A 19,666-nucleotide genomic window follows, 5' to 3' on the forward strand; every position below is an offset into this window, starting at 1 on the left:
TTATTTGAAGCTTTTACACACTATTTGTTTGCGGCAAAGTAAATTCAATTGTCCATAGCCCCCAAACCTGCTTTGAGGTAATTTCTTCTCGATGAAATATCTATACAAAAGACATAAAAATGAGCTGTTATGTTGGATATTTTATCGTTAAATAAAACCAGAACAAGTGTAATTGGTTCATTCATACATTTTTATTTTCTGGATAACCCAAGATGTTAGTCATGCCATTAGCCTACATACACAGATCACTGATTTTCAGAAAGGCATCTTTGAGAAGAACCTTGCGTATTCAGCATCAGTAAATAACCAGATTTGTGCGTTCCTTCTCTAAACACGTCGAATTTTATCATCTGCAGTTGATTAAACGCAATAAATAATGTAGAAAACTATTCTTTTACTTAAAACACTGAACTTCAATTCCTGCGTAAAACAAGATTTATGGCTGAAACAGCCATCGACTCTGGACATTCTCAGCAAACACGATTTTTATGTGGTTATCACAAATTGATTGTTTTACCTGCAAGACAGCATAACTGTAATTGTTAAGACAATTCTACACAGAGAACTATAGTTGCTTTGCATTTAAGATTTGGTCAGTTTACCTCTGTACATTTCAAGGAACACTGCTGAAGAGAAACACATTTTTTAATCTCGAGAGCTATATTTTTGCTGCACACTAACATCTGATCATGCACACTGTAGCCTTCTAACACAACGCTGACCAAGAAGCATATCATTTTGGATGGCATTTGTAAAGGGCAGGAATTTACGCCTAAAACAAACTTTCATAGCGCAGGGACGGCTGCAATACAGTAGCACCATTTTCACTGAAATAAAGCAATACGATCAGAAATGCAAAACACCACAATATATTTTGCTCCCCTAGACAATATTCAAATATTTTTCTTTGTCAGGACCAATCCATCTATGAACATTTCCCTGTGATCTCCGCCTGCTATTTAAGACATAAGTCATATCAAGAACACTTTCCTTCTTTCTTTTTCTCTATTCATGCCACTTTCTTAGTCATCTATGCAATATGTTTATTTAAAAAGTCTAAGCCTACTAAAACTGTCCAACTCAAGGCGTTTAACAACTTCAAAATGTTACAAAATGAACCTGAACACGGTTGATCCTGATTGAGTACGAAGTAGCGCATGGTTTGGTCGTGAAATACAAGTTATCAAAGACATAACCCGACAATAATAAGCTATTGTTTGACCAACTGTTAAACCACAAGAACTACTTACAACTTACATAAAATGCTCTACTTTGTGCTGGTGTAACATTTCAGTAAGTCAAATCATCTGTTCAATAGCCTTCAATCTTCAAACATTATCTAACACCCTCATTCGGTACATTTTCAACGTCTTCATATCCATCAAGATATCTGTAATAATCTAATGTTGACTTAAAGGAACACCACTTTTTTTGGAAATAGGCTCATTAAACCCACAGGCGACAGAAAAAAAAATATAAATAAAAATAAAGGGAAAACAGTGAATGAATACCAAACAAGAAAATAAATAAAAATCTCTGGACAACAATAATGATTGAAAAAAACCTGAAATAAATAAAAATAGAACTAAAACAAAACTGACCACAGGCCTGTCTTCTAAAGTGCATAGTTTCACAGTGTGGTGTTTAGATGAACGTCAAAAAGTGCTGGGAACTTGAGCGAATGTGGCTGCCGAACGTCTAACTACGATTTGCTCTAAACAAACTATTCACACAAAGTCACATGAGATTTTCAAGCATATTGCATATTTACACAAGCTAATTCGAACTATTGTTTCTAACCATTGAGGTAACCAGACAATTTATAAAAGCAGCAAACGGTATTGCCTCAAATATCATTGTTAGTAATGCCATTGAAATCACATGCAGTCTTTTCTTTTAAATAATAATAATTAAAAAAATAATATTGCTTGTGAAATTTCTAGACACTCGAAGAATATGGCTGCATATTGTCTTACTGAATTCCTTAATTTTTTTTTATGCATTTGTTTATCGGATGAATCCCACAAAAACATGTCTGAGAAAGAACAGATATTTCGCATTTGGAAAATTCAGCCCTTGATTCATTACAGTTTTTAAGAGTCCCCCCAAAATTAGCTCAACAAATACTACTTTTGACTAGATTTTCTTGCATTACTGTAATGAGAATCTGAATTTTTATTATATTTTATTATCCAATGTGCTGAATTGTCATCAAAATAAAGTCACAAAGCAAAACAAATGGTCCTAAAAACGGGCTTAATTTACAACATTTATTTTGATGTTGGTGTGGAACTTCTCATTCTTGGTTTTGTGAGATTCACCCTATCAGGCATATCATTTACATTAAGTTAAATCATTAACTCTGTTAGTCGTTAGTAATAATAATTTAGTCTACCCTCTGTACATTGAACAGTGAAGTCTTGACCTTCTACACCAGTGATCCTTAAATCTGGCTCGCGAGATCCACTTTCCTGCAGAGTTTAGCTCCAACCCTGATCAAACTCTACCAGTGATTTTCTATGGCCGTTTCTCAAACGGAAGGCTGCATCCTCCGGAGGTCGCATCTGTAGGCTGGATACGTCATGAAGCCTGGTTTATTTCAGTTAACTGAGCATTACAATCACGAGTCAGAAGCATATTACAACAATTTACACTTAACTAAGAATAATGGTCAAATTTATAACTGTTAATATTCTAAAATAAGATCTTCTTTATGACATATGCAGCCTACAGATGTGACCTCCGGAGGATGCAGCCTTCCGTTTGGGACCCCTTCCAGGGTTGGAGCTAAACTCTGCAGGAAAGTGTACCTCGCAAGCCAGATTTGAGGATCCCTGTTCTACACAGATGTGGTTCTACGAAATCAAGATGTGCTTTTAAACCCGAAGCACAGATGCACTCGGGTGTCACATATGGCTTTATTGCAGAGATCCACACATCTCATGTGACTTATAAAAGTACAAAAACACCGTTCAGGTCTACCGTATTTGCAGGTTTTGGATGTGGACGGGTTGGTGTATAGGCACAGGTTTTATAGTGCAATCAACACAAACAAAGACCATGGCGCAATTAAAACTCTCAACACGTCCATCAGATTCCTTCAGAAGTGCAAAGCCACTCTACACTGAAGATGTATAATACTGCCAACATACGCAATCACTGACTCTGCCCAGCCCTGTTCTCACTCAGGTCCTCTTTGGTTTTCTGAATGCAGGTGAAGATTTCTTTAAAGAGGGCTTTGTATTCTGGCTGGTGGAGCTCGTCTGCGAGGCAGATGGTGTCTGTTGTTGTGGTTGCCTGGCTTTTGCGGCGCTGTGCTGGAGCGGAGGGCGTCTGGACGGCTTTGTGGCTGAGGCTGTCTGCCCCCTGCTGGCAGCGGCGGAGCAGCTCTTCGTATTTCACCTGTAGCGCGCTATATTGCGCGTCCACCTCGTTGAGAAGCGAGATCCCGCGCTGCTTCACCGCTTGAGCTCGGCGGATGCACGTGCGCTCGTGTCCACGCCGGATATCCTCGGCTCGAGCCCCGCGGACGTAGCTCTCGCTGCTGCAGCGCCGCCTCCCCTGAAGAAGCCCCGTCTCCTCCTCCTCCTCCTCGTGCCCCGCCCCCACTCTTTCCTCCATGCCAAAGAAAACGCTGTCGGGCAGCAGCGCATCTGTCAGTCTTGTGCCGGACGACTCGGAGCGCCACAGCTGCCGTAGCTCCTCCACCTCGGCCTCCAGCTCGGCCTGTCGACGGCGTGCTCCCTCCAGCAGACGCAGACGCTCCTCCAGAGCACTGTTTTCTTGTGCTGTCAGCTCCGTCTCGCGCTCGGCCTCCACCCGCCGGGATCGCTCGCCTGCCAGCTGCACCTTGAGGTTGTGGAGGATGTGCTGCAGGGTGGAGTTCTCCTCCTCCACATGCCTGTCATCCAGGGCAGGCCAGGACTTCTCCTCCTGCAGGCTCTCTGAGCTCAAGTACCTACAAGACGATAGGAGCATGAGTCCGAGAACCATTTCTGCAGGAGTTGTTTATTATGAGAGAATATATGGAGAACAACTGGTACTGAATGGTTCCATAATAAACATCTAGAACTGCAGGATGGTCAGCGCAACCCTAATAAATAAATTTGCCACCCAGAAAGCAGTCTGCAAAGTATATGCAAAATTAAGATACTGTGTTAGTAAAAACAATATGCGACTAATAGATTCGTAATAGTATAAAGGGGGAAATAGTATAACAATATATGCATCCTAACCCAGGGGTTCTTAATATAGTTTTAACATATTAATGATTGTAAGTAATTTTAACCCATGTAAGTGTAATGCAACTTTGCAAAAAGTCTGTTACTGAAGAAAGTGGGAACGTAATGATGGAGATTACATTCTTTACGAGTCTTATAAACACAAACGGGCCATTTAATTCCAAGGATAATTCCAAGGATCACAGAGAGTTATGCAAATCTAAATTTCATCTGAAAAATAAAAGACTATCATTACAACATTATAAAATAAGACTAACATTACACTAAGATTAGACTAACGTTATAAAAAAAATTATAATAACTATTTTATTCTAAATTTTAATTATTCATTTATTTTAATAACTTAATATATTAAGTTAACTTAATATTTTAATAATTTAATTGTAATTTAATAGTTATATTGTAGTATTTAATTTTAAATGCTACAAGTGAATTTAGGAAACACAATATTAACGTATATTATGTAAAACAGATATTCATTTTGAGAAGGTGTGTTATAAAAATGATATGTTTTTAAAAATTAACTTTGAACATAGTAATTATGAAAGTATTCATTTAAGTGCAAACAAGCGCACACAAATACATATAATCGAATATCAGTCGAAACTGTTAAATAAACCTCTCTAATGGTTGGCTAGTAACAGATAAGGTACCAATATATCATGAAATTTGAGTTTTTCTGAGAAGTATCCACAGAAAACCTCTTGCTAATTGCATCACAGGACCTGTTGCACTCGGTTTACTTCTAGCTCAATATTAGCCTCTGCAGCACCGATGGATTACATCAGGGATTACTGGATTAAGGGCCAGGTCAGATTATGATGTCTGGCTTTGGCGGTCCTTAAAATGCCCAGTCAGCACGTACTAACACTGGAGTACACAGATCAGAGAGGTCATTCTCAAGCTGGACGTCACAGAGAAAGACACCCACTTCAATCAGTGCTGCATGAATCCACAAGCCCTTAGCATAATTACAAACCCTACCTAAATTAAAGTCTCCATAAAATGGCTTGACAAGCACACATTTCTGAAGTTGATGTATTGCCTACTAAAACAGAACGTACAAGTGTAAGCAAGATCTTCAGCACAAAGTCAAACTCTCCAATGACAAGCTGAGACATGAGTGCATGGGTGTTTGCGTGATGCTGATGTGAATGATAGGGATTTGTTGGCGTCATGTGGCTCCAGACTCACTTTTCTTGTTGCAGATCATAGATTTCTTTCAGACAGGACATACTTTGGGCACCAAGGCTGCGGCGTACAGCTGCCAGATCTCTCTTGGACTGAGATGACTTCAGCTCGTCCACCTGCTTCTGAAGGCCCTCCATATGAGTCTGCAGCCCATCTATGGTCTCGGTTAGACTGCAGATAGAGAACAATATAGAGATGCATGTTCCAGCACGTCAGAGCTCAGGACTGTTGCAGAGAGATCTGGACGTGTCCTCACCTCTGGATCCTGTGGTGGGCCGTGCGGTTCTCCAGCACCAGCCTCTGGTTGCTTTTCTCCAGGTCTCGTGCTGCTAGGTCCAGCTGCTCATAAACTTTGGCATGCTGGTCATTCATTTGCCTCAGGAGATCCACCTGCTTGGTCAGGTACTGCGAGAGGCAATACAGACACAAGTCTTCAAATATTTGTGCATCAGACTGATCAATATGCGAATTGCTTCACACTGTCCACTTCAAAGCATAGATTCAGAACAGATTCAACAATTTGTTTGCATAATCACTAAAAATTAGGAACTTGTAAATTAAATAAAATTAATTAAAATAAATAGAATTATTAAAATTTTAATTGAAATATTTGCATTACAGGACTCTACATTTTAGGAGCCAAATGTTCTATATTTTCTATTCAAATGTTTTTAGTTGTTTTAGCATATTTTGACGATTTTAATCATTTTAGGCCAGATTTACCAAACAGGGCAAATTAGCGCGAGAGCGCAATTCCATAAAAGCGCCAATGGGAGGGAACATTCTGTGCGTGATTTACTGATTACTAATATGAGTAGTTTACGCAGATCATTTCCATAATGACCAACGCAATCTACCAACAGCAGTGCAAATTACCACCTGCTTTAAGACATGCTTTTTTGGGAGTTAAATGATGGAGCAAATACCAGGAATTCGATGAGCGTAAACGTTATTACATCTCGTTGCGTGATTCATTTGAATACTCTCCTCCCATAAATTTTGCATCTGAAAGGAAAACTGCTACAAATGCATATTCAATAAGGTCAGGTGCAAAAACAACTGTGTCCAAGCCTTTTCAGCGCTAATTCTTCACTGCGCGTATTTAGTAAATCCTGACAATACTATTTTAACGCCAAAGGACGGTTTGTGCTGGCGCAAGCTGTTAGTAAATCTGGCCCTTCAAGTCCTCTTGAGGACCCTTTAAAAGTCTGCTAAAGGCCCCTGGCCCCTTGGTTGAGAACAACGGCTGTATTACAACTTTTTCTCCAAAATCATTTTTTCTTTCGTCAAAATACTGAAGATTATCAACATTTAGCCGTTTTTAGATATATTTCCCAGTTTAACATATACAGAATGGTCGACCAAATTTGTTTGTTGCTGGTACAGAAAGACACACTACAATTTTACATTTAGGCCTTCATTTTGGACATTTGTTATCACCCTTGAAAAGAACCACTTTATTTTTAACGTAAGAGCAAGTGCAGCAATTTGTCATTTGGATGTGCAAGGCTTCCTGTGTCTTTGTCTTCCAGTTATTTTAGTGAAGTCTCACACATTCACAGAGCTTACTTCCACATTGCAAAAGAAATGGTGGATACCACAGACTTCGTCATTCAGAGCTAGCCGATGCTAAAGATGCTCTAAAGCAAACCACAGGCCAGTTTTCACAAGTTACAATGACATTTCACAAGCTAATGCAACTGTGGCTTTGTAAACATTTCTCTACTCTTTTATCAATGTTTCACTACAAGACGGAAGAGTTACTTCATGTTGCAATTACAAACTTCCCACTACATTGTTACTGAGAAGTTACTGTTTGACTAGAGATCATATCGTCAAGTATATTTGAAGACATCATGTCTTTCTGTTAGTCTCCAAAGTCTGCTTGAGATATAAGATCTAAGACCGAATACTAGCTTGCTGAGTGTACTGCAAGGTGTAAATTACATACTGCCTATGGCATACTGAAGTACAATGCATTGTGCATCAATTGACCTTTAAATCAATAATACGATACACTGTTATCAGATGACTTCATGCATGTGAACATGGCATCCAGTTATCATCTTGAAATGCTATTTTTTTTATATATTCAATTTATGTTTAGGCTAAATTTTCTGGTTGTCTGATCAAAATTGAGATCACGTTTGTAATTCATAACAGCAACAACACTAGGAGGTGAAATAAAGCGGATTGCCCTGTGGGATATTATTCTATGCAGTGTGCTTTGTTGTACACATGCAAATTTTGGCAAATGTGATGTGATAAGATATTCTGCGCTTACAGAACATATGCCATCTGTTCACACTATGCATATTATATATACACGGTAAAACTAATGAGAATAGTATGCCACTCCAAATATTATCATTATCCCTATTGGTGTCACGCTAGACACAGTATATCAATAGCAGTAGTCCCTCTGCACAATGTCTTAACCGTGACCAGGAAAAGAGGATCAAACAGGAAATCTCCCGCTGTTTACGCATTTCCATGAAGGGAAAGACTAGTGGAGTTCATACGAGTGCAGCGACAGTGAAACTAAACTCATTTCTGCCTTTCTATTGGACAGTTAGCAGATAATGTGACCATGGATGGTTTTAAAATCAACATCAAGGTTTATATAAAAATAATCATCTTTACATATAAGCTACTTGCAATGTAATCCCAATTTTTGACCATTTTAAAAAGCTTTCTCCTTCAACTTTTGTTACACTATGTCAACTACTCATACAATACAAAGACCTGGAACAGGACGTTTCATATCTATGCATCATAAGATCTGCGCCATGGGGGAAGAGTTAATGAAACCAGATGTATTGGATTTTGGGAGCGGTGTGAGAAGTGTCACCTCAATCTCCTGCAGCTGCTCGTGATTGGTGGAGTACATCTGCTGAAGGCCCTGCTCCAGCTCATGGTTCCTGTCCAACAGAGTCTTGCCCAACTCGGCGGCCAAATGGAGATCTGTCCCACACACACACACACACACACACAAGGAGAAGACAGAACGGTAAACATCGAGTAGACTCAGTGGGCGTTATCCTGCCAAACCCGGTGGCAGGAATGCTCAAGTCCAGCCCCAGACGCCCAAACACAGTCCAGATCAACAACAAAATTTCAGACAATAGCATCATTTTTTAGGGATGATTCAAATGGGGAATAATAGTGCTTAAACTAGTAGTTCCTGTCGCTTGACTGGTATTGCATGATGCAAGCAATGCAGTTATGGGTGTGATACGAACAAGCAGTAATAATGTGTCCTTTGAATATAAAAAATATTAAAGATGCTATGAATAAAAGCATCTGCCAAATGCCAAAAATGCTGAATATAGTTATTGTCAATGAAATAACAAAATGTATTAAGATCTAAATAACATTAAAACAAGTATAATGGACATAAAATTGCATTAGCTAAACACCATGTAATAGTACACAAATTTCACAGCTTTTCTCATATATTTGTATTTTTTATGTCTGAACATTTAAAACCAATGGTTTACTCATCACAAGTTTCAAGTCAAGTCACCTTTATATAGCGCTTTTAGCAATACAGATTGTGTCAAAGCACTTAACAGTATCAAATTGGAGGTTAGAGTGTCAGTAATGTATAATAATAAGATTAAACACTCAATTTTCAGTTAAAGGCATTTCGTTATTGAATTCAGTGATGTCATTGTCTAGCTCAGTTTAAATAGTATCTGTGAAATCAAACTGACGATAATCGCTAGAAATCAAGTTTATGTTTATATATATATATATATCTATATATGACCACATAATATGTGACCCTGGAGCACAAAACCATACCAGTCATAAGTAGCACAGATGTATTTGTAATAGCCAACAATACAATATATGGGTCAAAATTATTGATTTCTCTTTTATGCCAAAAAATCATTAGGAGATTACATAAAGATCATGTCCCATGAAGATATTTTGTAAATATCAAAACTTAATTATTGATTAGTAATACGCATGGCTAAGAGCTTCATTTGGACAACTTTAAAGGCGATTTTCTCAATATTTTGAGTTTTTTGCACCCTCAGATTCCAGATTTTCAAACAGTTGTATCTCGGCCAAATATTGTCCGATCCTAACAAACCATACATCAATGGAAAGCTTATTTATTGAAATTTCAGATGATATACAGGCCTAAATTTAGAAAAAAATTGACTGGTTTTGTGGTCCAGGGTCACATATTCAATAAACTGTGACATGAACACACAAACCAAACATGTTGAAGTATGTTTCAAAGGTTGTTGTTTTTTGTTTGTTTCATTAACAATACAAATGATAAAGAAATAAGACAAAAAAACAAACAAAAAAAAACATTAAATTTGAACAAATAAAGATTTTACAAAAGTACCAGGGGGTTTGAAGACTTAAGTATCACAGTATTTTAAACATGTCAGACTTTTTATCTTTTAACAGTCGTATTGAAGAAACATAAAAAGTCAAAAACAAAACAGGAGATGAATTCAGATTTCAGCCTGTTTCAGTGTACCATCATCTGAAGGGTTTCTATGGGCGTGAGCTTCAGTTAGAGACAGCTCAAACACGTCCCAGATAACCTTGCATTAACAAATCCCTCTGTCATTTCACCCAGGGTTTAAACCCCTTAATACTCCACCTGACCTCTGAGAAAGTCAAGTCGTACTGATGCTGAACAGCCTCAGCCACAAGCATTTCTTAGCTGCTGCACACCGAGTGTCCAATACAAACGTGATATCTGACTTAGTTTCAATGAAAAGTGCATTTCGCAACGCATACATTATCGTGGAGTCTCACCATGCTCCAAATCCCTCCTGCTGCACCACAGATCCTCTTCATTGCGTTCAAACTCCTCTTCTATTATCACGTCCGTCAGCATCTCGACTCCTGGGGAGGCTTTAGACCGACAGAAATCACCCGTTTAGTTTCTCTTCCCGTTTATTTTAAGACATCAGCGCCCTTTGTCTGATGGAGAAACGCCGGTGAGCGGCAGCCTGGGCTTTCAACGCTTCAATCCCTAGCGGTGTGAACCAGTGCCTACAGCAACGTGGCAGACTCCGCTTTAGAGAGCAGACTGGATAACAACAAGAACCGATCTCTGCGCTGGCCAATAGGGGGCCGAGGGCGGGACTTTGGAGGCGTTTTGACCAATGGCGGCTCAGTAGTGGAACGATTTGCGTACAAGCCACGCCTACTTTTGAATACCAGGAAGTGGTGCGCTTCACTGTTTTTAAGTAGAATGGGCTCAGTTGTGGTTATGCTCAACACTTCAGTGTGTTATTATACAAGCTTTTATTTAAAGGCTGTCTGAGAGGATCCGGGGAGCTAACTAATTAGCCGCGATTGCATGCATGAGTTTTATAATAGTGTTAATTTTCGCATGCATTTTGCTTGCCCTTTGTGGACAAACTTTAACTTCCAGCAAGTCAAACATCCGTCTTAGCATCATGAGGCGCTTTGCTCATCCAGCTGCTCTGGCTTACTCCATGACAACGCTTGGTGCTGGCATGATGAACAGCATTTTTAGTTTCTACTATGTAAAGCTATTCTTAAATAAGTACAAAATATCAGAGACAGCCTTCCACCAGTCACAGGTGAGTTTTTGTAGGTTTTAACATATTAATCTGAACTGCCATAGGGAGTTAATGTTTTTGATGTAAACTACATGTTTTTATTACCACATATATTTCATAAAGCATTAAAAATGACATACAAGCGCTAGACTCAGTAAACAACGATACAGACTCGTGGGCGTGGCCAGCACTTTTTATAGCCAATCAGAAACGACCTCTGCCTGTCAGTCATTTTGAGCATTCTAATTTTTGACTGAAGTAGTGATGAGATATGGTCTATTTCAGTATAGCAGATTTGATCAAATAGCTGAAATTGTTTCACAATGGATAAGAGAAACACCTTCAAACACTAGGTTTTGACCATATTACAGTAAAGCAATATCACAAAAGTTTGTTCTGAACATCAGCATTGTGCTGTGGCATAAGCAGTATTAAGAACATCGATATACTGTCATATTGACTGCTTCATAAGCTATGATAGCCTGCCAGTCAATAAATCATTGTTTCTGTTTTCAAATCATTTAGAGAATTGAGTAATTATGTTGAAAAAGTTTGTTAAAATTCATCTTATAGGACCAATATAAAATTGGTCGTCCATCAGCAATATTTTCTGTGAACATGTATTTGGATGAATAAAGAGTCATGTTACTATATTAAAAGCAAACAAACTTTAACCCAGTTTAGCTAGATTAAACTGGCCAAGATAATGTTCAACTGGTCTTCCAGCTTCCACCTTAAACAAGCCCTAAACCTCTCTAAAACCACCAGAACAGACCAGCTTAACCAGGTTGGCCAGGCCGAAAGACCACCTGAAGACCCCTATATATGCGAAATCAAGGAAGGAGCAATTTTTTGGGCTAACACACAGGCTAAAAGAGAGGCATTTTTTTTACATTTGTTTCAGTGAAAGTTACTAAATTTCAGTTTCTAAAGGGATAGTTTACCCAAAAATAGCACATTTTGCTACTAACCCTCATTTGTATGATTTTATTTTCTTCTGTCAAACACACACACACAGACATATCTTGAGAAATTATAACACTTAAGATAACACTGATCTGCTATCATACACATTATATAAATCTGCAAAATGTTTATTTGAAATATTATCTGGACCTTTAAAGACCCACAGCTATGTCTCCGCAGGTTGTCTTTATGATCTGGAATGCACTGAATGACCCCTTGTTTGGATATTTGCAAGACAACTCTCGTATGGAGTGTTGCTCGCGGCGGAGGCTCTCCATCTTATACGGAGCCCCGCTGTACTGTCTGTCTTTCTTGCTGGCGTGGTTCCCGTGGAGGACGTACGAGCCGGACGACTGGCTGAGCGGCATCCACCTCATGGTGACTCTTTGCGCTTTTGATGGCATGCTCACATTCGTGCTGCTAGCCCAGTGTGCCCTCTTCGCAGAAATCTCTGGAAACCATCAGAGCAGACTGAGGCTGATTAAATACAGCCAGGTGGCGTCCCTTTTGGGCTCCTCCAGTGTGCTGTTCTGCGGTCTCATCTCCGAGAACATGGACAACTTTGCTGCCTTCCAGGGCTTCAGCGTGGTTGTGGCCATATTGGCCTGCGTTTGCATGCTGTACACGGGCTTTAACAGCGAGAGTCGATTTGATAGTAAAACTTCTGAAGAAGATTCCCAGAGTCCTCAGAAGCCGCCGCTCTCGCTGTCGTCCGTGAAGTCCATGACCTGGCAGATCCTTACCAACAGAGACTTCCAGCTGTTCGTAATCATGAACTTTTTCCAGGTGTTCATGGTGGCGTTCTGCAATAACTTCACCATGATTTTTGCAGAGCACCTCATTCCTCAGGATGTCCTGCCATCGCTTGCCAAGAGCGTCATGTATGGAGCTGGATTCATCTGCCCTCAGGTGCATGATAGTTGTAGTCGGTGTTTGGGGTAACTCGAGTTACTTAATCAGTTTACTTTTTTCTAGTTACTAGTAAAGTAATGCATTACTTTTAAATTTACAACAAAAGTTACCTTTTCAAATAAGTAACGCAAATTACTTTGTTTTCCATTTACTGACTGAGACCTCTCTTGTTTCCATGTTGAGAGAAATTAGGAGTAAGTGCAGAGGCGTTGTGTGCGAACATGATGTTACTGTAGTTCTAGACTAAATGTGAACATGCATTTACTCATCTCACTTGCTCAAAAACAGATTCAATATTCCTAGAAATAAACAAAAACAGTAAAATGAGCAAAAATGACATCACATTTGTCACTTTTTTATTTATTGCTGAAATAACAGTTTAAGGTCCTTGCACACCGAGTCCGAAATGTTTTGTTTTTTCGCTTTTTTCGTATTCGTCAACCTTTCCTATCAAAATGCTTGAAAAAAAAAAAAAAAAAAAACGCTGAAAATCGAACCTGATCCAAGTTTTTTTTTTATGATGGACAAAAGTTTTGGAGGCACTGTGTAAACGTGATTGACACAACTTGAGGTCGTATTTTTTTTCACGTGCGAAAATTTTGGACGAGAATGATTTATTCTTATTAAATTATTTTTTGTTAGCAAGCCCAGTCTTGGGGAGAAAAAGTAACGCAAAAGTAAAGTAACACATTACTTTTTTATTAACAGTAAGTAACGTAATTAGTTACAAGTAGTGCTGTCAAACGATTAATCGCAATTAATCACATCCAATATAAAAGTTTTTGTTTACATAATATATGTGTGTGTGCTGTGTATATTTATTATGTGCATATAAATACAAGCACATGCATGTATATATTTCAGAAAAATATGTTATGTTTATATATTAAATATATTTATTTAAAATATAAATATAGACATGTAAATACATGTAAATATTTTCTAAATATATACTGTATGTGTGTGTGTATTTATATATACATAATAGATATACAGAACACTCACATATATTATGCAAACAAAAACTTTTATATTGTATGCGATTAATCGCGATTAATAGTTTGACAGCACTAGTTCCAAGTTACTTTTTTATGAAGTACCGCTGTATTGTAATGCATTACTTTTAAAATTAACTTTCCCCAACACTGGTTGTAGCAAGCATTACTAATATTGTCATTCATACTTGGTCCGAATTCAATAACCCCGTTTTTAGGATAAAAACAGTTCATGCCTCGCATCATTACTAAGAGCCAAATCAAAAACTAACACTGAAATATCTTTAAACCTCTCTATGTTTTCTTCTACAGTTGTTGGTTTTGTGCAGCCAGAATCTGCTTCATAAGTTTGGCTACTACAGACTCATTCTGATCATCTTCTACGTGGAGGCCGGAGCTGCTGTGATCATGTTACTCCTGGGTCCAGGCAACTACTATTTCCTTGCATTGTTCCTCACTTCCAACATGTGAGTAATTACACAGAACGATACTGTTCCTTTTGCCCTCCATTGGGATAAAGGAATTAATGTGTTAAGATAGAACAAGATATGTGCTTCCAACGAGAGAATGGCTCGAATTCCAAACTTTTGAACAATAGTGAATTTAGGCGTTACAGTCAGTGTTTACTAGTGAATAGAAGTCTTAAAATGTAGGCCAGATTATGTGTTATGTGACTAATTAGAGCATAAAGCATTCTTTAATACTAACTTGACTTACATAAATATGTATATAAAAAAAATTTACCTTTTGACATATTCAGCGTAATAGCATTTATTTACTTACATATACTTAAGCGGTTTAAGAAGGAGGACCTTTCTCCCGTCCACCAAACAGCTACTACAAGCAAGTAAATTTGTAATGTTTAATGTAAGAAATTATATTTTAATTATAAAATATTTATTTATTTAACTTTCCACTTTCACAGAAATGGTATTAATAATCAAAATTGTAATGCCCTAATTTAACAGTGCATAGTAATAGTAAACAGTAATGTGCATATATAGTTTTACTATAGTGGTGTCAAACGATTAATCGCATCCAAAATAAAAATGTTTGTTTACATAGTATATGTGTGTGTACTGTGTATATTTATTATGTGTATATAAATACACACTCATGCATGTATACACACACACAGTACACACACATATTATGTAAACAAACATTATTTTGGATGCGATTAATCGCGATTAATCGCTTGACAGCACTATTTCACTAAAATATATATTTTCTGATAAATGTAACACATATTTCCATGAACATATTTCCTCATTTGTAAGCCGCTTTGGATAAAAGCGTCTGCTAAATGACTAAATAAATAAATAAAAACTTTTTTAGCTAATGTCGCTTGAATCAGTTCACTTATTAATGCTGTTTTTTTCTACTTACCGTAAATGGGTCATATAATTAATCAAATTTTCTTTTTTTCAGAGAGTGGGTAATAAATGGCCTTAAATAGTATAATATATAGTATAATAAAATTACCTAATGACAAAAAAAAAAAAAAGTTTTGAAAAAATACATTATGAATATCACCCAGCTTTGTCTCTGAATGTGTGACGTTTTTCCCTCTGATGGTGATTTAGGGTCTTGGTTCAGGCGGCCTTCAGTCTCTTCAATTTGCCTCTAGCTGACATCATTGACTCTGACCTGCAGAAATACAAACGCAGGTATTTAGGTCATTGTTTAAAAAAAACTGTGAAATGAAGAGTTTTTAAATGAAGTGATTTTGAAAAAATGACTTTTTTTAAATGTCTCCAGCTCTCCTCTCTCGTCTATGGTTTTTGGGACCAATGCTCTTTTCACAAAGCCGGCACAGTCTTTTGCTCCTATGCTGGTCGTGTCGGTTCTAAACCAATATGGCTATGCAGAAATTAAAGATGTTGGGAAGGCTGCAGATCCAAGGTAACTTCACCTATCAAATATCCCAATATTCCAAGTTTTTCAAAACATAACAGATGTTTTCAGAACAGATTTTTTTCAATATTTGCTCACACAAAGCTACATAACACTCACTGTCAGCAGTCAACGGTCTGTCGTCCTCTAGGGGTGGAAAAGGTCCATTGCATTGAAGGAAATATTGTCTGTCTCTTTGTTTTCCTAGTGCTCTTCAGTCCCTGCACAGTGCCATGTTTTACCTGGTGTGTGTGGTGCCGTTGTGTGTCACAGCCCTGCAGGTGCTCGCGTGGAGGCCGTTCTCCATACGAGAGAGCCACACAATGGACTCAAAGTACATCGATGGGTGAATTCGGCTCATTTTCACTTGCAGCACTTGATTTATATTTTGATTTTTGTCAAACTGCAGACTGTAATGTAGTGAGAAAGGGAATTTCTAGATGAATGTCCTAGTACTGTAAAGCAGGTTTGTTTCTTTGGTGGTATCACGGCACACAAATCAGATGATCAGAAATCAGATAAATTATCTGAAATGTAGGAAGATGTTATGTATTTAAAGGAAATGCACAGTCAGCTTGTCCTTCTTAAAAAAAATGAACCCCAAAGTAAAGTTGAGAGGTGTTATATCACCCTAAAGAGGTTTGCTGTCTGCACATTATCCCACTTAACCCTCTGGTTGTGTTCGGACTCCGGTCACGCCTTTTGTGTTACCGGTCAAAAATGACCGGACTCCAAACAACTGCTTATAAATCTGTCATTATGCTATATTATCACCAAATATTGGATTCAATCTTTTTGTCAACTTGTTTTCTTTCATTTAGGACTGGTTTTGTGTTTCTATTTGCTTCTGTTTAATCGTAGGCCTCATTTATCTGAGAGTAGGCACCTCATTTTTTGAGTGAAAAAAGCATTTTTTATGAATAATTTTCACAATATTAAACAAAAAATTATAAAAATTTGCACTGTTTCTCACACTAGTGTACTTTAATGTTTAATCAGGAAGTTTGCTTTTAAATGCTTTTATTTTGTACAAAATTGCAAAAAGTCACACTCGTGGTGTTCCCGGTCAAAAATGACCGGACTCCGAACAACTGCTTATAAATCTGTCATTATGCTATATTATCACCAAATATTGGATTCAATCTTTTTGTCAACTTGTTTTCTTTCATTTAGGACTGGTTTTGTGTTTCTATTTGCTTCTGATTAATCGTAAGCCTTATTTATCCGAAAGTAGGCACCTAATTTTTTGAGTGAAAAAAGCATTTTATATGAATAATTTTCATAATATGAAATGAAAAATTATGAAAATTTGCACTGTTTCTCACACTAGTGTACTTTAATGTTTAATCAGGAAGTTTGCTTTTAAATGCTTTTATTTTGTACAAAATTGCACAAAGTAACACTTGTCAAAAATGGCCGGCCATTGAAAGTGAATGGGGAAGAATGAAAGAAACAACTAGTGTTCAGGAGCATGTTGTGCTTGCAAACAAAGACCTTGGACCTTTGCATGTGTGGATGCATTTATACTCAAGCTATCACACACACACATGCGCACACACGCACGCGCACACACACACACACACACACACACCCATCCATCCATGCATACAAACTATTTTATTACACCTATTTCATCCTACCCTGAACTGCATGCAATATCCTTTTATGAGTAAAAAAGGATCTCTCTCTCTCTCTCTCTCTCTCTCTCACACACACACACACACACACACACACACATGCCCAGACTGCCTTGTCTTTAGCCTGCATTGACCTCAAAAATAATCTTTTCTTTCACCACATATTCTAGACTACGGAGCCCCTTAGAGCTCATGGTGGTGGAAAGATTTCGGGGTGGGTGAAAAAAATTCGGGGTGGGAGGAAAAAATATTTTTCAAATCTTTTGCGTTCTCTCGCAAAGATGTTTGCGTTCTCTCGCAAAGATGTTTGCGTTCTCTCGCAAAACTTTGCGTTCTCTCGCAAAGATGTTTGCGTTCTCTCGCAAAACTTTGTGTTCTCTCGCAAAGATGTTTGCGTTCTCTCGCAAAGATGTTTGCGTTCTCTCGCAAAGATGTTTGCGTTCTCTCTCAAAGATGTTTGCGTTCTCTCGCAAAGATGTTTGCGTTCTCTCGCAAAACTTTGTGTTCTCTCGCAAAGATGTTTGCGTTCTCTTGCAAATATGTACGCAAAGTTTTGTGAGGGAACGCAAACATCTTTGCGAGAGAACGCAAACATCTTTGCGAGAGAACACAAAGTTTTGCGAGAGAACGCAAACATCTTTGCGAGAGAACGCAAACATCTTTGCGAGAGAACACAAAGTTTTGCGAGAGAACGCAAACATCTTTGCGAGACAACACAAAGAACGCATACATCTTTGCGAGAGAACGCAAACATCTTTGAGAGAGAACGCAAACATCTTTGAGAGAGAACGCAAACATCTTTGAGAGAGAACGCAAACATCTTTGCGAGAGAACGCAAACATCTTTGAGAGAGAACGCAAACATCTTTGAGAGAGAACGCAAACATCTTTGCGAGAGAACGCAAACATCTTTGCGAGAGAACACAAAGTTTTGCGAGGGAACGCAAACATCTTTGCGAGAGAACGCAAACATCTTTGAGAGAGAACGCAAACATCTTTGCGAGAGAACACAAAGTTTTGCGAGAGAACGCAAACATCTTTGCGAGAGAACGCAAAGTTTTGCGAGAGAACGCAAACATCTTTGCGAGAGAACGCAAAGTTTTGCGAGAGAACGCAAAAGATTTGAAAAATATTTTTTCCTCCCACCCCGAATTTTTTTCACCCACCCTGAAATCTTTCCACCACCATGAGCTCTAAGGGGCTCCGTAGTCTAGAATATGTGGTGAAAGAAAAGATTATTTTTGAGGTCAATGCAGGCTAAAGACAAGGCAGTCTGAGCATGTGTGTGTGTGTGTGTGTGTGTGTGTGTGTGTGTGTGAGAGAGAGAGAGAGAGAGAGAGAGAGAGAGATCCTTTTTTATTCATAAAAGGATATTGCATGCAGTTCAGGGTAGGATGAAATAGGTGTAATAAAATAGTTTGTATGCATGGATGGATGGGTGTGTGTGTGTGTGTGCGCGTGCGTGTGTGCGCATGTGTGTGTGTGATAGCTTGAGTATAAATGCATCCACGCATGCAAAGGTCCAAGGTCTTTGTTTGCAAGCACAACATGCTCCTGAACACTAGTTGTTTCTTTCATTCTTCCCCATTCACTTTCAATGGCCGGCCATTTTTGACAAGTGTTACTTTGTGCAATTTTGTACAAAATAAAAGCATTTAAAAGCAAACTTCTTGATTAAACATTAAAGTACACTAGTGTGAGAAACAGTGCAAATTTTCATAATTTTTTCTCTCATATTGTGAAAATTATTCATAAAAAATGCTTTTTTCACTCAAAAAATTAGGTGCCTACTTTCAGATAAATGAGGCCTACGATTAATCGGATGCAAATAGAAACACAAAACCAGTCCTAAATGAAAGAAAACAAGTTGACAAAAAGATTGAATCCAATATTTGGTGATAATATAGCATATTGACAGATTTATAAGCAGTTGTTTGGAGTCCGGTCATTTTTGACCGGGAACACCACGAGTGTGACTTTTTGCAATTTTGTACAAAATAAAAGCATTTAAAAGCAAACTTCCTGATTAAACATTAAAGTACACTAGTGTGAGAAACAGTGCAAATTTTTATAATTTTTTGTTTAATATTGTGAAAATTATTCATAAAAAATAATTTTTTCACTCAAAAAATTAGGTGCCTACTCTCAGATAAATGAGGCTTACGATTAATCAGAAGCAAATAGAAACACAAAACCAGTCCTAAATGAAAGAAAACAAGTTGACAAAAAGAATGAATCCAATATTTAGTGATAATATAGCATAAT

General features: G+C 37.9%; 2 protein-coding genes across 2 annotated transcripts; one reads left to right on the forward strand and one right to left on the reverse strand.

Annotated features, from left to right (window-relative positions):
• Positions 1–174: 174 nt before the first annotated feature.
• On the reverse strand, positions 175–10,509 carry LOC306846159 (cerebellar degeneration-related protein 2-like). Its single transcript, XM_079379299.1, has 5 exons — positions 10,221–10,509; positions 8,284–8,396; positions 5,689–5,837; positions 5,436–5,603; positions 175–3,958 (listed from the first exon to the last, which is right to left on the reverse strand). Exons 1-5 carry the CDS (start codon positions 10,300–10,302, stop codon positions 3,157–3,159), a joined length of 1,314 nt encoding a protein of 437 aa, XP_079235425.1. The 5' UTR covers positions 10,303–10,509; the 3' UTR covers positions 175–3,156.
• Positions 10,510–10,630: 121 nt separating this feature from the next.
• Positions 10,631–16,905, forward strand: LOC306846120 (transmembrane protein 180-like). The gene is made up of 6 exons (XM_079379244.1): positions 10,631–11,017; positions 12,143–12,871; positions 14,182–14,336; positions 15,456–15,539; positions 15,631–15,774; positions 15,974–16,905. Exons 1-6 carry the CDS (start codon positions 10,775–10,777, stop codon positions 16,113–16,115), a joined length of 1,497 nt encoding a protein of 498 aa, XP_079235370.1. The 5' UTR covers positions 10,631–10,774; the 3' UTR covers positions 16,116–16,905.
• The last annotated feature ends 2,761 nt before the right edge of the window (positions 16,906–19,666 follow it).

This window comes from Barbus barbus (genome assembly GCF_936440315.1).
Source record: "Barbus barbus genome assembly, chromosome: 3".
Lineage (NCBI taxonomy): Eukaryota > Metazoa > Chordata > Actinopteri > Cypriniformes > Cyprinidae > Barbus > Barbus barbus.

Coding starts and splice junctions, on each gene's coding strand:
- LOC306846159 (XM_079379299.1), bottom strand. CDS start 10,302: ATGCTGACGGACGTGATAATAGAAGAGGAGTTTGAACGCAATGAAGAG. Junction 8,397..10,220: donor CAGGAGGGATTTGGAGCATG/GTGAGACTCCAC, acceptor TGTGTGGGACAG/ATCTCCATTTGGCCGCCGAG. Junction 5,838..8,283: donor AGCAGCTGCAGGAGATTGAG/GTGACACTTCTC, acceptor TGCCTCTCGCAG/TACCTGACCAAGCAGGTGGA.
- LOC306846120 (XM_079379244.1), top strand. CDS start 10,775: ATGAGTTTTATAATAGTGTTAATTTTCGCATGCATTTTGCTTGCCCTT. Junction 14,337..15,455: donor TTGTTCCTCACTTCCAACAT/GTGAGTAATTAC, acceptor ATGGTGATTTAG/GGTCTTGGTTCAGGCGGCCT. Junction 15,775..15,973: donor GGGAAGGCTGCAGATCCAAG/GTAACTTCACCT, acceptor TTGTTTTCCTAG/TGCTCTTCAGTCCCTGCACA.